The sequence below is a fragment of the Rhinoraja longicauda genome, chromosome 30, assembly GCF_053455715.1.
Source record: "Rhinoraja longicauda isolate Sanriku21f chromosome 30, sRhiLon1.1, whole genome shotgun sequence".
Classification (NCBI taxonomy): Eukaryota; Metazoa; Chordata; class Chondrichthyes; order Rajiformes; family Arhynchobatidae; genus Rhinoraja; species Rhinoraja longicauda.
In genome coordinates, this window is record NC_135982.1 from 6,976,994 (window position 1) to 6,995,156 (window position 18,163).

General features: G+C 51.8%; 1 protein-coding gene across 6 annotated transcripts in view; it reads right to left on the bottom strand.

Moving 5' to 3' along the window:
* Positions 1–18,163, bottom strand: part of pik3cd (phosphatidylinositol-4,5-bisphosphate 3-kinase, catalytic subunit delta) — a 177,288-nt gene that overhangs the window by 56,885 nt on the left and 102,240 nt on the right. For all 6 annotated transcript variants that reach the window (XM_078425739.1, XM_078425738.1, XM_078425737.1 and 3 more), the window contains 4 exons: positions 16,183–16,351; positions 12,755–12,983; positions 5,118–5,350; positions 1,009–1,188 (listed from right to left, as the gene is read on the bottom strand). In XM_078425739.1, coding sequence (XP_078281865.1) covers positions 1,009–1,188; positions 5,118–5,350; positions 12,755–12,983; positions 16,183–16,323 — 783 coding nt within the window. In that variant the 5' untranslated portion in view covers positions 16,324–16,351. The remainder of the gene's footprint in view (positions 1–1,008; positions 1,189–5,117; positions 5,351–12,754; positions 12,984–16,182; positions 16,352–18,163) is intronic.

Sequence of the window (18,163 nt, forward strand, 5' to 3'; positions counted from 1 at the left end):
ATGTGCGGGATTCGCTGGGCGGCGCGGGCCCGGTGGGCCGAAGGGCCTGTTTCCGCGCTGTATCTCTAAATCTAAAAATCTAAATACACCCTAACCCTAACCCACAGATACTGTCTGACCCGTTACGCACTTCCAGCTCTCTCCCTTTTTATTTTCAGTATCTGCAGTGTTTTCGAGGCACAGGAGTCTGCAGATGCTGGAATCCCGAGCTGGAGAAACTCAGCAACTCTTGCACCTGGACCCACCCATCACTTGCCAGTTCTTGTCCATTCCTTTTAGTTTAGTTTAGAGATACTGTGCAGAAACGGGCCCCTCGGCCTACCGAGTCCGTGTCGACCAGCGATCCCCGCACACTAACATTACACACCACACAAAGGGCGGGGTTTACAATTTTACCGAAGCCAATTAACTTACAAACCCGCACGTCTTTTGAGTGTGGGGGGGAAACTGGAGCACCTAGAGAAAACTCACACAGATCACGAGGAAGGCGGGAGAATGGGGTTGGGAGGGAAAAATGGAAAAATGACAGAGTGGACTCGATGGGCCGAATGGCCTGATTCTTCTCCTGTGTCTTGTGAAAATGACAACAAAGGCCACAAAATGCAGCTCTCCAACGATCCCAATACCTCACAGTGAGTCACGCAGGCCAAGGGCAACCAGGGATGGACAATAATCCTAGGAGAATAAAGCACCACACACCTAGGGTTGCCAACTTTCTCACTCCAAAATAAGGGACAAAAGGTGACGTCACCGCACCGTGTGACCTCACCCAGCCAGTGGCCACACGCTCCCGCTCCACCAATGGCGGCCTCCCGAGCCGAGTAGCTACGCAACCTTCGTTAGGCGGCGCCAGGGCCTCCGGGCCTACAGCGTCCGGGCCTACAGCACCCCCTGGGCCTAATATGGGACAAGGGCGATCCCATACGGGACAAACCAATTTAGCCCAATATACAGGATGTCCCGGCTAATACGGGACAGCTGGCAAGCCCACACACACCAAAGGCCCACCTTAAATCGGCCCAGGGGATATTTGCCGTAGATGTATTCTTCTGTCCCGTTGACCTGCAGAGTGTAATTCTCCGGGTCTTCAACCGCTTTGTGCCGGAACACGGTGGCTTTTTTCTTCACCACCAACTTCATCAGGTGAGCAGGAGGGGCTTGCGCGGGTATTTGGAAGCTGAAACTCTCCTGTGGCAAAACGACAAATAAATTAAAATCACAAGCTGGATTCGGGTGCAGCAATTCGGTGGGACTGACGTCGGGACTACTGGTGTTAGCGATGCATAAACAACCTGGATGTGAATGGAGGAGGAGATTAGAATGTCTGCAGGTGACACGATCGCTGGCAATGGTGTGGACAGCTAGGCTGCTTGTCTAAGACCTCTGCAGGACACGGATCAGACGGCAGGTTCAGTAGACCATTAGCAGATGGAATTTAATCCCAACAAGTCTGAGGTGACGCACTTTCATATCATCATCATATATATACAGCCGGAAACAGGCCTTTTTTTTCGGCCCTCCAAGTCCGTGCCGCCCAGTGATCCCCGTACATTAACACTATCCTACACCCACTAGGGACAATTTTTTACATCTACCCAGCCAATTAACCTACATACCTGTACGACTTTAGCAAGGTAAATGGGATAGGATGTTGGCTGTGAATGGTGAGGTGCTAGGAAATGTTGCTTCGCAGAGGGGCCTCGGGTTTTAGACACAAAATGCTGGAGTAACTCAGCGGGACTGGCAGCATCTCTGGAGAGAAGGAATGGGTGACGCGACCTATTCACCCATTCCTTCTCTCCACAGATGCTGCCTGTCCCGCTGAGTTGCTCCAGCATTTTGTGTCTATCTTCGGTTTGAACCAACATCTTTCCTGTTTTTTTCCTACAGACCTCGGTTTTTAAGCCTGTAGTTTCCTGAAGGCGGCCATACAGGTTGATAGAGTGGTGAAGAAGGCTTATTGTCTTCATAGGTCAGGGCAAAGTTGCGATATTCTGTTGCAACTTTACGAAACACTGGTTGCGCCACACATGGAGTATTGTAAGCAGGTCTGGGTCAAATGTGCTATAGGAAGGATGCAGTTACGCCGAGCAGACCTTCCAGAATGTTCTTTGGGTGTGGAGTTTGCACGTTCTCCCAATGAGCACGTGGGTTTCCTCCGGTTTCCTCCAATCCAGTCAATATTTTGTTTTAGAGACACAGTGGGGAAACAGGCCCTCCAGCTCACCGATTCCACGCCGATCATCGATTGCCCGTCCACTCTAGTTCTATGTCATCCCACTTTCTCTTCCACTCCCTGCACACTCGGGGCAATTTGCAGAGGGCCGATTAACCTACTAACCCGCACGTCTTTGGGATGTGGGAGGAAATCAGACCACCTATGCGGTCATGAGGAGAACGTACAAACTCCGTACAGACACCACCTGCTGTCAGGATCGAAGCCGGGGCTCCGATGCTGTGAGGCAGCAGCTCTACCGCTGCGCCACCGTGCCAACCACAGTGTGCGTATCTACTATAAGGGACAGAGCTGGGAAACTCATTGACTCCATGGGAACAGAGTCTGCGCTCTGTGATATCTGGACCGTCATTCCCTGTACGTTCCTGGTCAACCTTTGATCTCGTTGGTGACGTGATCTTGAAGGACCCCTAACACCAGCATCTCACCAAACTCAGGCCTGTATCCATGTTCTCCAGAGATGCTGCCTGGCCCGCTGTTACTCCAGCACTTTGCGCCCTGTTGTGTATTAACCAGCATCTGCAGCTCCTTGGTCCTCCATCAAGCCATTAAACGTTTCATCAACAAAACTCTCCTCCCCTCCCCCACCCCCTCCAGGCAACTGTCAGTCGTGGCTGGGAGAGGGGTGGATGTCACATATCAAAGCAAGGAATGACGTCTTCACTTGGAACTTTTAAACCCGATACGGTTAAACATGCCTGATTAAATAAAGTACCTCTGTTCATCTGAAACAAGTCTGTCAAAAGACTCTTCCCCAGGCCTGTCCTGCAAATGCCGCACTCAATAGAGTACAGATTGAGAGAGGGAGATAAAGGGCTCCTCCTCCCACAAGCAAGTGTTTTGACAGTGATTATGAAACTGCAGCAGTTAGTAGGTTAACTTCTCAGCATATTATCTTTCAGTCTGAAGAAGGGTCCCGACCCGAAACGTCACCCATTCTTTTTTTTCCAGAGAAGCTGCCTGACCCGCTGAGTTACTCCAGCACTCCGTATCTATTTTTGGTATAAACTCGCGTCTGCAGTTCCTTTCTACACATATCACCTTTGTTAACTGTTAGCATTTTTTTAAATAAGAAGTAGACACAAGAAACTACAAAATACTGGAATTTTGCATAGAACGCAAGGTGCTGGAGTAACTCAACGGGTCAAGCAGCATCTCTGGAGAACATGGATAGGTGATGTTTCACAGAGTGCTAGACTAACTCAGCGGGTCAGGCAGTATCTCTGGAGAACATGGATAGGTGACGTTTCACAGAGTGCTGGAGTAACTCAGCGGGTCAGGCAGCATCACTGGAGAACATGGATAGGTGACGCTTCACAGAGTGCTGGAGTAACTCAGCGGGTCAGGCAGTATCTCTGGCGGACATGGATAGGTGACGTTTCACAGAGTGCTGGAGTAACTCAGCGGGTCATGCAGCATCTCTGGAGAACATGGATAGGTGACGTTTCACAGAGTGCTGGAGTAACTCAGCGGGTCATGCAGCATCTCTGGAGAACATGGATAAGTGACATTTCAGAGTGCTGGAGTAACGCAGCGGGTCAGGCAATATCTCTGGAGGACATGGGGTTTGGGGTTGGAATTTTTCTTCAGACTGTTTTAAAAAATATTTCTCTGGCAATTTCTCCCATTATCTGCGTCCGGAAATATCGGACTTTGTTGGGAAGATTTCAGACTTTCTAGATTGACTTCCAATTAGCCACTCCGCACTGGTTCAACATAGAGCCTTGATGTGTAGGAAGGAACTACTGTGAACTGTTTATGTATGTGCTGTTATGTTTGTGTGCCATTGTATGCTCGTTCTTAGTACCTGAACTGATGTACAGCACTTTGGTCAACGTGGGTTGTTTTTAAATGTGCTATACAAATAAAATTGACCTGACTTGACTTGATTATGTTGAATTCTTAACTGACTAGCAGATTACCCAAGTTGTATGAGTTTAGCAATTTAACTCATTAACTATTTCATCTGCAACTTGTGGATCTTGGTCTCGGGTTAGTTTAGAGATACAATATGGAAACAGGCTCTTCGGCCCACTGACTGCATGCTGACCAGTGATCCCCGGACACGAGCACAATCCAACGCACGAGGGACAATTTTACAGAAGCCAATTAACCTACAAATCTGTACATCTTTGGAATGTGGGAGGAAACCGGAGCACCCGGAGAACACCCATATGGTCACGGGGGGAACGTGCAAACTCCACACAGACAGCAGCAGTGGTCAGGATGGAACCCGGGTCTCTGGCGCTGTGAGGCAGCAACTCTACAGCAGGGCCACTGTGCCGGCTCAATGGAGAAATCTCACTCTGTAAACCTATTAGCCAGTTCATTCTTTATTTACATAAAAATAACTCGCAACTCCACACTGCCCATAGTAGATCTTATGGAGCCTAGCAGGAGTCCATTCGGCCCATCTGGCTAGTGCTATCAAGAACTCCGCACTTGTCTGGACGGAGTTTGTACGTTCTCTCCCCGTGACCTGCGTGGGTTTTCTCCGAGATCTTCGGTTTCCTCCCACACTCCAAAGACGTGCAGGTTTGTGGGCTAATTGGCTTGGTGTATGTGTAAACATTGTCCGTAGTGGGTGTAGGATAGTGTTAGTGTGCGGGGATCGCTGGTCGGCGCCGACCCGGTGGGCCGAAGGGCCTGTTTCCGCGCTGTATCTCCAAACTAAATGGCGCCTCAGGCCTTTCCCTATCAATGTACGCGACAGTTTAAAGTTTCATTATCCTACAGTGCCGGGCTTAAAGCACCAGAGATCGCTCCGCGAGGTGTAAATCTACCGAAGCTTGAGAAACATCTAACTGAATTGAACGTGGAAAGCGAAACAGCGCTGCCGTTTAGCTGGGTTTTATAAACGGAATGCGCAGCGTGTACTCACTTCGGTGTGCTGGAACTTGACGTTTATAACGATGTTGCGGCCGTTCTGCTTCGGGGCGAAGCAGTTGTTGGTTATTTCAGAGTGGGGCTCCAGGACCCGGGGGAAGTTGTACTCCATCCAGTCCAGCCACGACCTGCGCTGCCTCTCCGCCGCCCTCTCCTCGCAGAACTGGCGGATGCTCCCACGGAACTCATCCACCTCCGAGTCGGGAACGCTGTCAAACTCATGCAGGCCTGCAAAGGGGAGGGGCGGGGAGGGGAGGGGAGGGGAGGGGAGGGGAGGGGAGGGGAGGGGAGGGGAGGGGAGGCCCGGCCGTTATATTCCTCGCACTTTAAAAAATGATGAAACCGTGCAGCCGTGTACATTGGCAGCGAGAGACCCGAGGTGCGGCTCTTGACAGCTCTGGCCAGATGGGCCGAATGGACTCCTGCTAGGCTACATAAGACCTGCGCAAAAAGCTGGAGTGACTCAGCGGGACAGGCTGCATCCCTGGGGAGGAATGGGTGGTGTTTCAGGTTGAGACCCTTCTTCAGACTAGTCGTGGTAGCGACGGAGAGCTTTTTTTCCCGTCGCCTCTGCCTCTGTGCTTTTTTCCATGGGAAGGAGTCCTCACCCCCCAGTGATGACCCCCTTCTCCCGTCTCCACCAGTCCCCCTCCTCTTGGACTCCCCAAACGGCCTTCTACCTTCCCAAGACCTTTTTATTTCTAACTGCAGGCGTGACATCAACCGCCTCAACGTACCTACTCCAACCTCACCCCCTCTGAGCGTCCAGCCCTCCGGTCACTCTGCAGCAACTCTGGCATGATCATCAAACCCGCCGCCGACAAGGGAGGTGCCGTGGTAGCCTGGCGCGCTGACCTCTACCGGCCTGAGGCCAGGCGACAACTCTCAGACACCTCCTCCTACTTATCCTTGGACCATGACCCCACCGACGAGCACCAGGCCTTAATCTCTAACACCATCACTGACCTCATCACCTCTGGCTGTCTGCCTTCCACAGCCTCCAGCCTTATCGTTTCCCAGCCCCGCACGGCCCGTTTTTACCTTCTCCCCAAAATCCACAAACACAAACTGCCCTGGCAGACCCATTGTTTCTGCCTGCTCCTGTCCCACGGAAATGATTTCCACGTTCCTCGACTCCATCCTATCCCCCCCCCGGTCCAATCTCACTCGTCCTAAGTCCAAGATACGTCACGTGCCCTTCGTCTCTTTAATGACTCCCGCTTTCCGAGCCCCCACCCCCTCATCTTTACTGTGGATGTCCAGTCACTCTACAACTCCATCCCCCACCAGGAAGGCCTGGAAGCCCTCAGTTTCTTCGTCGACCGCAGAACCGGCCAATTTCCGTCTCCTAGCACTCTCCTCCGCCTAGCGGAGCTGGTCCTCACCCTCAACAACTTCTCCTTCCACTCCTCCAACTTTCTCCCACTTCCTCCAAGTCCAAGGCTATGGGCACCCGCATGGGTCCCAGCTATGCCTGCCTCTTGGTAGGGTACGTTGAACAATCCCTGTTCCAGGCGTACACTGGCCCTATCCCCGAACTCTATCTCCGTTACATCGATGACTGCATCGGTGCTACCATCTGCACCCATGTAGAACTCATGGACTTCATCAACTTCATCACCAATTTCCAACCTGCACTCAAATTTACTTGGACCATCTCCGACACCTCCCTTCCCTTTCTTGATCTCACCGTCTCCATCACAGGAAATGGACTATTGACTGACGTCTATTACAAACCCACTGACTCCACAACCATCTAGACTACACTTCTTCCCACCCTGCTTCCTGTAAAGACTCTATCCCCTACTCCCAATTCCTCTGTCTATGCCACATCTGCGCCCAAGATGAGGTGTTCCATACCAGGACATCCGAGATGTCCTCATTCTTTAGGGAACGGGGGTTCCCATCTCCCATCATAGATGAGGCCCTCACTCGTGTCTCCTCGGTACCCCACAGCTCCGCCCTTACTCCCCCTCCCCCTAGTCAAAACAGAGACAGGGTCCCCCTTGTCCTCACCTTTCACCCCATCAGCCGTCGCATCCAACACATAATCCTCTGAAATTTCCACCACCTTCAACAGGATCCCACCACGAGCCACATCTTCCCATCTCCACCCCTTTCCACCTTCCACAGAGACAGCAACTCCCTGGTTAACTCATCCCTTCCCACCCAAACCACCCCCTCCCCAGGTACCTTCCCCAGCAACCGCTGAAGATGCAACACCTGTCCCCATACCTCCTCCCTCGACTCTGTCCATGGGCCCCGACAGTCCTTCCAGGTGAGACAGAGGTTCACTTGCACCTCCTCCAACCTCATCTACTGTATTCGTTGTTCAAGATGTGGACCCTTATACATCGGCGAGACTGGGCGATCCGGCATTCCCTCTCTCTCTATCTCTCTCCCACCCAAGTCGCACCAGCTTCTCGTTTCCACCCAACAAACAGTTAACAATGGCCTGTGTCCTTTATCATCGTTGCTTTTTTGCACATCTTTCATTCATTGTTCTTTATCTCTCTACATCACCGTCTATATCTCTCGTTTCCCTTATCCCTAACCAGTCTGAAGAAGGGTCTCGACCCAAAACATCACCCATTCCTTCTCTCCAGAGATGCTGAGTTCCTCCAGCATTTTGTGCCTGTCTTCAGTTTAAACCAGCATCTGCAGTTCCTTCCTATACATGAGATCTATGATGGGCAGTGGAGAATTGAGAAGTTTATGGAAATAGAGAATGAAGTTGGCTAATACGTTTCCAAAGTGAAAAGTTAAACAGCCAGTAGAGCTGCTGCCTCGCGGCGTCAGAGGCCGGGGTTCGATCCCGACCTCGGGTGTTGTCTGCGTGTGTGGATTTGCAGGTTCTCCCTGTGACCATGTGGGTTTCCAAATGTGGGCATCATTCATCCATCCATCCATCCATCCATCCATCCATCCATCCATCCATCCATCCATCCATCCATCAATCAATCAATCAATCCGTCCGTCCGTCCGTCCGTCCGTCCGTCCGTCCGTCCGTCCGTCCGTCCGTCCGTCCGTCCGTCCGTCCGTCCGTCCGTCCGTCCGTCCGTCCGTCCGTCCGTCCGTCCGTCCGTCCGTCCGTCCGTCCGTCCGTCCGTCCGTCCGTCCGTCCGTCCGTCCGTCCGTCCGTCCGTCCGTCCGTCCGTCCGTCCGTCCGTCCGTCCATCCATCCATCCATCCATCCATCCATCCATCCATCCATCCATCCATCCATCCATCCATCCATCCATCCATCCATCCATCCATCCATCCATCCATCCATCCATCCATCCATCCATCCATCCATCCATCCATCCATCCATCCATCCATCCATCCATCCATCCATCCATCCATCCATCCATCCATCCATCCATCCATCCATCCATCCATCCATCCATCCATCCATCCATCCATCCATCCATCCATCCATCCATCCATCCATCCATCCATCCATCCATCCATCCATCCATCCATCCATCCATCCATCCATCCATCCATCCATCCATCCATCCATCCATCCATCCATCCATCCATCCATCCATCCATCCATCCATCCATCCATCCATCCATCCATCCATCCATCCATCCATCCATCCATCCATCCATCCATCCATCCATCCATCAATCAATCAATTCATTCATTTGGTTGCTCTGGTTTCCTCCCACACCCCTAAAGACGTGCGGGTTTGCAGATTGATCGCCCTCTGTAAATTGTAGAACTCGGATTGTCACCCTCATGTGTGTAGGGAGTAGATGAGAAAGTGGGATAACATAGAACTAGTGTGAACAAGGGTGATTGATGGTAGGCATGGACTCGGTGGGCCGAAGGGCCTGTTTCCACACTGTATCACTAAATCATCCTTGGCAGAACGTGCCAGGCGGCTGGGACAGTTTAGACACAAAATGCTGTAGTAACTCAGCGGGTCAGGCAGCATTTCTGGAGAGAAGGAACAGGTGACATTTCGGGTCGAGACTGGGAGGCAGGGGAGAGGGTAACTAGAGGTGTGAAAAGGTACTGAACAAATGAATGTCAGTTTATACAGCACCGATTCCAGTGCGGACAGAGGGCATCAGAATGTGGAATGGGATTGGGGTCGGGGAACAGTGGGAGGGTTGGATGTGCTTCAGTGGGCAACACAGACGTCATCAGCCGAACATTGTGGGTGCAAAACCACCTCTAGGATTTGCCACCACACCACAGTCAGTCAAGTGAATGCCAGTCTGTGTGTCTAAACTGAGCCATCATAACTTCTTCCTCAAGATGGGGCATCGTGGTCAGCATGGACGAGTTGGGCCGAAGGGCCTTTTCCCGTGCCGTCTGACGGGCGAGCGGCAGAATCTGAAGAGAGTTGATGGGAAGGTGCAGAGGGCGGCACGGTGGCGCAGCGGTAGAGTTGCTGCCTTACAGCGCTGGAGACCTAGGTTCGATCCTGACTATGGGTGCTGTCTGTGTGGAGTTTGTACGTTCTCCCTGTTGGGTGTGACCGCCTGGGTTTTCTCTGGGTGCTCCGGTTTCCTCCCACGCTCGAAAGACCTACAGGTTTGTAGCTTAATTGGCCTTGTCTACGTGTGCAGGATATGGCTAGTGTACCGGGAGATCGCTGGTCGGCGCGGACTAGGTGGGCTGGTGGGATGATTCTGTGCTGTATCTCTAAAGTTTAAAGAGTAAATAAGAAAATGAGACACATGTAGGAGCAGTGTAAATAGACAATAGGTGCAGGAGGAGGCCATTCGGCCCTTCGAGCCAGCACCGCCATTCAATGTGATCATGGCTGATCATTCTCAATCAGTACCCCGTTCCTGCCCTCTCCCCATACCCCCTGACTCCTGACTCTGACTAAATAGGTGATTGATGGCTAGTTCAGACTCAAAGGGCTGTAGGGCCTGTTCCTGTGCTGTTGCCCTCTGCACCTTCAAGCTTCAGGGGACATTTGGAGTCAGGGACTTTTGCAAATGGGTTTGGAAACCACCCCTACACAAAGGGTGTAGGTGATTGGAACTGATACCGGGGGGGGGGGGGGGGGTTTGTTGTTCCCTCAGCAATTTGCCAGCAATACCTGTGTCCCAAAAACAAATGTGTAGGAAGGTCCCTTTACATTGCCAACTTAAGACGTTTAGTTTTAGTTCAGAGATACAGTGCGGAAACAGGCCCTTCGGCCCACCGTGTCCGGGCCGCCCCTCTTCTATCCTCTAGATTTTTAGATTTAGAGATACAGCGCAGAAACAGGCCCTTCGTCCCACCGGGTCCGCGCCGCCAAGCGATCCCCGCACACTAACACTATCCTACACCCATTAGGGACAATTTTTACATTTGCACAGCCAATTAACCTACAAACCTGTACGTCTTTGGAGTGTGGGAGGAAACCGAAGATCTCGGAGAAAACCCACGCCGGTCACGGGGAGAACGTACAAACTCCGTACAGACGGCGCCCGTAGTCAGGATCGAACCTGAGTCTCCGGCGCTGCATTCGCTGTAAGGCAGCAACTCTACCGCTGAGCCACCGTGGAGAAACCTTCTACCTTGGAGAAAAAGAGTCTGTCCATTTACCCCGTCTATTCCCGTCACCATTTTGAACACCTTGTTCAGTCGGGTAGTAACTGGATGCACAGACTTCGTGCTGGGGAAGGACACCTCCCTTGCCATTGCAGTGCAAGGCTTGTGTGTGTGTGTGACTCAGCGCTTGCTGTAAGAGGGAGTTGGTGCTCGACACTCACTGTTTTGACACGCCACCAACGGGAATGTTGGAGAGCAGCTTGCCAGAATAAATGGGAGGAATTCTCCCCCTCAGTTGCAAGGAGGACGTTGCTTCGGGATTATGGTTGTGGTTTAACTGTTGCTGGATTGTGCCCCCAGGTTCTGCCTCTTGCTGGCAGGGTAATACGAGTCAACACATTCCAGTCAACACATTCAAATGCAGACGTGGCGGGCAGCAGGCACGGTGGCGCAGCGGTAGAGTTGATGCCTTACAGCGGGTTCGATCCTGACCACGGGTGCTGTCTGTGCAGAGTTTGTTCATTCTCTCTGTGACCACGTGGGTTTTCTCCGGGTGCTGCGGTTTCCTCCCACTCCAAAGTGGAGGTAAATGGGCCAAGCACAGGCAAATTGGACGAGCTTAGACAGGGCCTCGTGGTCGGCATGAACTCGATGGGCTGAGGGGTCAGTGTCCGTGCGATGTGACTCTATGAATAATTTTCCACCTCTATTGTCCCTCAACAGAACTGTCAGAAACAGCGTCTTCCCTGCGACAATCAGGCTATTAAACACGACAACCTCCAAATAGCTCTGAACAAGATAGGCTTGGGGGTATTATGTTCGATTCTGCATTATTATTATTTGTCTGGTTGTTTTTACATACACTGAATATTTATGTGTGTGTGCGTGTGCGTGCGCGTGCGTACTTATATATATATATTTATATATATAGTGTAAGAAAATAACTGCAGATGCTGGTACAAATCGAAGGTAATTATTTCACAAAATGCTGGAGTAACTCAGCAGGTCAGGCAGCATCTCAGGAGAGAAGGAATGGGTGACGTTTCGGGTCGAGACCCTTCTTCAGTCTTCGGACTGAAACGTCACCCATTCCTTCTCTCCTGAGATGCTGCCTGACCTAACCTGCTGAGTTACTCCAGCATTTTGTGAAATATATATATAAAAATATATATTCAGTGTGTGTACGTATCTACTGTATATGTGTCAGATACTGTGTGTAAGCATAGCATTCAGGAAAAGTGCAATATACATAAATACATTATACATACATACATATATCTGAACTTCTTTTACAGAACACCAGTTTTACATATCCTGTTGTGCTGCTGCCAGCACGAATGTCATTGTTCTGTTTTGGGACATATGGCAATAAAACACTCTTGAGCTGGGCTCTGTGGCGCTGTGAGGCCGCATCTCTGCCCTGTGCCACTCTGCCACTCTCTCCCACTGTACCCCCCCCACTGTACCCCCCCCACTGTACCCCACACCGCTGTACCCCTCCCACTGTACCCCCCCCCCCACTGTACCCCCCCCACTGTACCCCCCCCACTGTGCACACCCCACTGTACCTCCTCCCACTGTACCCCTTCCCACTGTACCCCCTCCCACTGTACCCTCTCCCACTGTACCCCCTCCCACTGTACCCCCACACTGCTGTACCCCCCCCCCACTGTACCCCCACACCGCTGTACCCTCTCCCACTGTACCCCCCCCACTGTACCCCCACACCGCTGTACCCCCACACCGCTGTACCCCCCCCCCCACTGTACCCCCCCCCCCCACTGTACCCCCACACCACTGTACCCCCACACCGCTGTACCCTCTCCCACTGTACCCCCCCACTGTACCCCCTCCCACTGTACCCCCCCCACTGTACCCCCTCCCACTGTACCCCCCCCCCACTGTACCCCCTCCCACTGTACCCCCTCCCACTGTACCCCCTCCCACTGTACCCCCTCCCACTGTACCCCCACACCGCTGTACCCTCTCCCACTGTACCCACCCCCCACTGTACCCCCTCCCACTGTACCCCCTCCCACTGTACCCCCCCCCACTGTACCCCCCCCCCACTGTACCCCCTCCCACTGTACCCCCCCCCCCCCCACTGTAACCCCCCCCCACTGTACCCCCACACCGCTCCTCTTACCTTTGCCGATGAGGAGGCTGATCTGGGAGTTGACGAGCTTCTCGGCCCGGTCGCCCTCGCGGGCCACCAGCTTGAGGATGGGGAGGAACGGCCGCACGTCACACAGTCTCCGGCCCTCATCCTCCAGCTCCTCCTGCTCGGCCGTGTGGTTGATGCACGTGAACACATAGGCTTCGGGCTCACTCAGAGTGTGGAACAGTGGCTGCTGCTGAGCCTGCTGCCAGAGCAACTGTGGGAGAGAGGGAGGAGAGAGGGAGTGAGGGAGGGTGAGAGAGAGAGAGAGAGGGAGAGGGAGAGGGAGGGGAGGGAGGGTGAGTGATGTGAGTGAGTGAGTGAGTGAGTGAGTGAGTGATAGGTGAGTGAGTGAGTGAGTGAGTGAGTGAGTGAGTGAGAAAGAGAGGGAGGGAGATTGAGAGAGAGAGAGAGAGAGAGAGAGAGAGAGAGAGAGAGAGAGAGAGAGAGAGAGAGAGAGAGAGAGAGAGAGAGAGAGAGAGAGAGAGAAGAGAGAGAGAGAGAGAGAGAGAGAGAGAGAGAGAGTGAGGGAGGGAGTGTGAGAGGGTGAGAGAGAGAGAGAGAGAGTGAGAGTGAGAGAGACAGACGAGTGTGTGAGGGAGAACAAGCGAGAGAGGACTCTAGATGGGTATCTTGGTCTGCATGGGTAACTCGGGCTGAAGGGTCAGTTTGACACCCTGACTCTAACTGTTCTGTGCCGAGAACTATATTCTGCACTCTGTATCATCCCCTTTGCTCTACCTATTGTACTTGAGTTTGGCTTGATTGCATTTATATCTAGTATTATCTGATCTGATTGGATAGCACTCTGAAGATAGGTCCTGACCCGAAACGTCACCTATCCATGTTCTCCAGAGATGCTGCCTGACCCGCTGAGTTACTCCAGCACTCTGTGAAACGTCACCTACCCATGTTCTCCCAAGATGCTGCCTGACCCGCTGAGTTACTCCAGCAATCTGTGAAACGTCACCTACCCATGTTCTCCAGAGATACTGCCTGACCCGCTGAGTTACTCCAGCACTCTGTGAAACGTCACCTACCCATGTTCTCCAGAGATGCTGCCTGACCCGTTGAGTTAGTCCAGCACTTTGTGTCTATTTTTGGAACCCAGCGCCTGCAGTTCCGTGTTTCTACTCTTCTTTCAAGAGAGAGTTAGATTTAGCTCTTTGGGCTAAGGGAATCAAGGGATATGGGGTAAAGGCCAGAACAGGGTACTGATTTTGGATGATCATATTGAATAGTAGTGTAAGAAAATAACTGCATATTGAAAACTGATCATATTGAAAATAAATGCCTGTACAAATCGAAGGTATTTATTTCACAAAATGCTGGAGTAACTCAGCGGGTCAGGCAGCATCTCAGGAGAGAAGGAATGGGTGACGTTTCGGGTCGAGACCCTTCTTCAGACTGAATATTCGTATTGAATAGTAGTGCTGGCTGGAAGGGCCGAATGGCCTACTGCTGCACCTATTTTCTATGTTTCTACCTCAGGATAGTGGTTGCGTTGAAAACTTCAATCTCTCTTTTACCGTATTGCAAAACGATAACTTGGGCAACGAGATAAATTGGTGCATTGTCTTTCAAATGGAATATTAGAATTTTTCTGTTGAACTTCCAGGTACTGAGTGCGCAATCGTTCCTCCGGAGTGTTGCACAGCACACGTACTTTACTGTCAGTGGTGAAGCAACCATTGCACATCCCTGGTAACCAGGAGCTGACTCTCAGCCGATCCCCTGCCTCTGACTAAGGGCAGCCGGGTTACTTGTCATTGCACCCATGAACCATTTGGCTGGTAGAATCTGCTCTTGGAAAGACCGATCCCGTCACCCCCCCAGTGAATCGTTCCCCACTCCTCACCCCGGGCTGGGGGCAGAGTCGGGCCGAGGCCGAGAACAAAGGGGGCCCAATTCACTGGAATTTAGAAGGATGCGAGGGGATCTTATAGAAACATATGCAATTCTTAAGGGATTGGACAGTGCTAGATGCAGGAAAAATGTTCCCCATGTTGGGGGAAGTCCAGAACCAGGGGTCACAGTTTAAGAATAAGGGGTACGCCATTTAGGACTGAGATGAGGAAAGACTTTTTTCACCCAGAGAGTTGTGAATCTGTGCAATTCTCTGCCACAGAAGGCAGTGGAGGCCAATTTACTGGAAGTTTTCAAGAGAGAGTTAGATTTAGCTTTTAGGGCTAACGGAATCAAGGGATATGAGGAGAAAGCAGGAACGGGGTACTGATTTTGGATGATCAGCCATGATCATATTGAATGGCGGTGCTGGCTCGAAGGGCTGAATGGCCTCCTCCTGCACCTATTTTCTATGTTTCTATGTGTCTACCTTTGGTGTAAACCAACATCTGCAGTTCCTTCCTCCACATGATGCAGATAGTAATGAGTTACGGTGACTGACTTTAAAAAAATGATCATTCTAATCATCTGCATCACATCAGTCCCATTACCTGCCTGTTCTCCACAGTTCTCATAAAAATGTTTTCAAGCACGCAAATCTAAGATGCTGAAATAGTCACTGCATGTAAATGGGGACAAGAGGATCTGCAGATACTGGAAAAGACACAAAGTGCTGGAGTAATTCAGCGGGTCAGGCAGCATCGCTGGAGGACATGGATTGAAGACCTTTCAGCCTTCTTCAGACCCGAAATGTCACCCACCCTTCTCCAGGGATGCTGCCTGACCCCCTCTGAGTTACTCCAGCACTTTGTGTCTTTTTTTTGTAAACCAGCATCTGCAGCTCCTTGTCTCTGCAGATGCTGGAATCTTGAGTAAATCACCGTGTGCTGGAGGAACTCAGCGGGCAGCATCAGTGGAGGGAATGGATCGGTGATATTTTAGGTCAGGACCCTTCATTGGACATTGCCCATCTTTTCCTTCCACAGAAGGTGGCACAGTGGTAAAGTTGCTGCCTCACAGCGCCGGAGTCCCGGGTTCAATCCTGACTAAGGGTGCTGTCTGTATGGAGTTTGTTCGTTCTCTCTGAGACTGCGTGGGTTTTGTCCGGGTGCTCCGGTTTACTCCCACTCCAAAGACGTACAGGTTTGTAGGTCAATTGGCTTTGGTAAAGATTGTAAATTGTCCCAATACAGTACGTAGGATAGTGCTACTATATGGGAATCACAGGTCGGCGCGGACTCGGCAGGCCGAAGGGCCTGCTTCCATGCTGTATCTCTAAACTAAACTAAGCTGCAGATGCTGTTTAACACACAAAAAGGCACAAAGTACTGGAGTAACTCAGCGAGCAGGTCAGGCCACATCTCTGGAGAGCATTGGAAAGGTGAAGTTTTGGGTCGGGACCCTTCTTCAGACTGTAGACGGGGATAAACTCAGGGGAGGAAGCAATGAAAACCTCCCTTTGTTACTGAAGCTCAATACCCAGAGTGACCTTGCTTTCATGACCAACTCACCGCTTTGATGACCTTGATTGAAGAACTACGAGGCACGCAGAAGTTCAAGTAAATGCCGGTGGGAAGCAGAAATTCAACCTCCACTTCCCGATTCTCATCCTCACTCCAGAAGTCCTGGTGGTAATGTATTCCAGGGGGCATTGTTGCCACTTCTCAGTTCCGGTCCCCCCTGCCACATAAAAAACACACAAAGCGGAGTTTTGAGAGAAGAGCAAAATACCACGTTGCCCCAAGTTCCAACAACGATGCTACCGATTCGAGTTGCACTGCGCGTCGACTAAACAGAAAAAAACACCCCGTCCAATACGTTTAACCTTGTTGCACAAAGAACTCATTTCTCGTCGACACCCGGCTGGATTTCGCAACGCTTTGGCTGGTTGAGGTTCCACAACCGAGTTCAAAAGGGAACTAGACAAAGTCCAGGATACACAGTGGGGGGCGAGAGAGTGGCACCAACGGCAATGATCCAGCAACGTTCCAGCATGGGACCACTGGGCCGAATGGCCTCCACCTCAGCTAGATTTCAGACCTGGGTGTTGCTTGGCTCAGAAGGAAAAGAATATTCCAGAATTAATTTCGCTTAGGTTCGAGATAGCGCATGGAAACGGGCCCTCTGGCCACCGAGTCCACGCGCCGACCGGCGATTACCCGTGGCACTGGTTCTATCCCACACACCAGGGACAATTCACAGAAGCCAATCAACCTACAAACCTGCACGTCTTTATAATGTGGGAGGAAACCGGAGCGCCCGGAGGGAAGCCACAGCGGTGACCGGGAGAACGTACAGGCTCCGTACAGGCAGCGTCCGTAGTCAGGATCGAATCCGGGTCCCTGGCGCTGTGCGGCGGCAACTCTACCGCTGCGCCACCGGGCCGCCCATATAGCAAGTTGCCAATTTTGGATGAGTTGGCACGTGGGTGTGAATGGCCACAGAGGGACGGTGGGTGGGCGAAGTCTGGAGGCTCAGAAAGATTCATTAAAGCAGCCTCGGGCTCCTGACCGAATTATAACACAAAACTATTATTTATTTACAGAAACCCTGGAGATCCCCATGATTGCAAGTGAAAGTGAACACGTTGTTTAAATAATGATCAGAAACAACCCTGATCTGGATTCTGGGCGGATGGGCACAGCACATCTCTCTCTCTCGCTGCTATTTAAAGAAAATGACACTTTTCAATTTGACGTTCGGGAATCAGAACCTCATTGCGGTTTTCCACCCTCAGTGCCTTGGTATCACCCTCCTTCTACCTCCCCCCCAACCCCCGCCCATCCCATCTTAGCTCGGCTTAGAGATACAGCGTGGAATCACCCTGTACATTAGTTCTATGTCAAACACACGAGGGACGATTTTACAGAAGCCATGTAACTTGCAAACCCACACGTCTTTGGGATGTGGGAGGAAACTGGATCACCCGGAGGAAAGCCACGCGATCACAGTGAGAGCCGACGAACTCCGCACAGACAGCGCCCGAGGTCTGGATCGAGTCCGGGTCTCTGGTGCTGTGATGCATCATCTCCACCACCGGCATCTCCGCGATTGACATCCGGAGATCCATTGCGAGCGGGCTGGAGCGATGCTGGGAGAGGGCAGCTCATCCACATCTGCACAATGATCCAATTCAATGATCTCCGCAGCGCCTCAAATCACCCCTGGAGATCCACGACCTTGGTCACCACCACACCATCCTTGCCGGCTACAAGGGGCATTGCCACATCCGGGCTGCCCCAACCATCGACCCCAGCATCTGCATCATGGACCCAGGTGGCCACTGGGCCCATCCTGCTGTGACAGCCCTTTGGAAGACCGACATTACAGGAGCCCATCCCTTTGCCTCTTCTCCTCCGTCCCCAGCCGCTGGTTCTAATGCACCAGGATGCAGCGTTGATAGACAATAGACAATAGACAATAGATAATAGGTGCAGGAGGAGGCCATTCAGCCCTTCGAGCCAGCACCGCCATTCAATGCGATCATGGCTG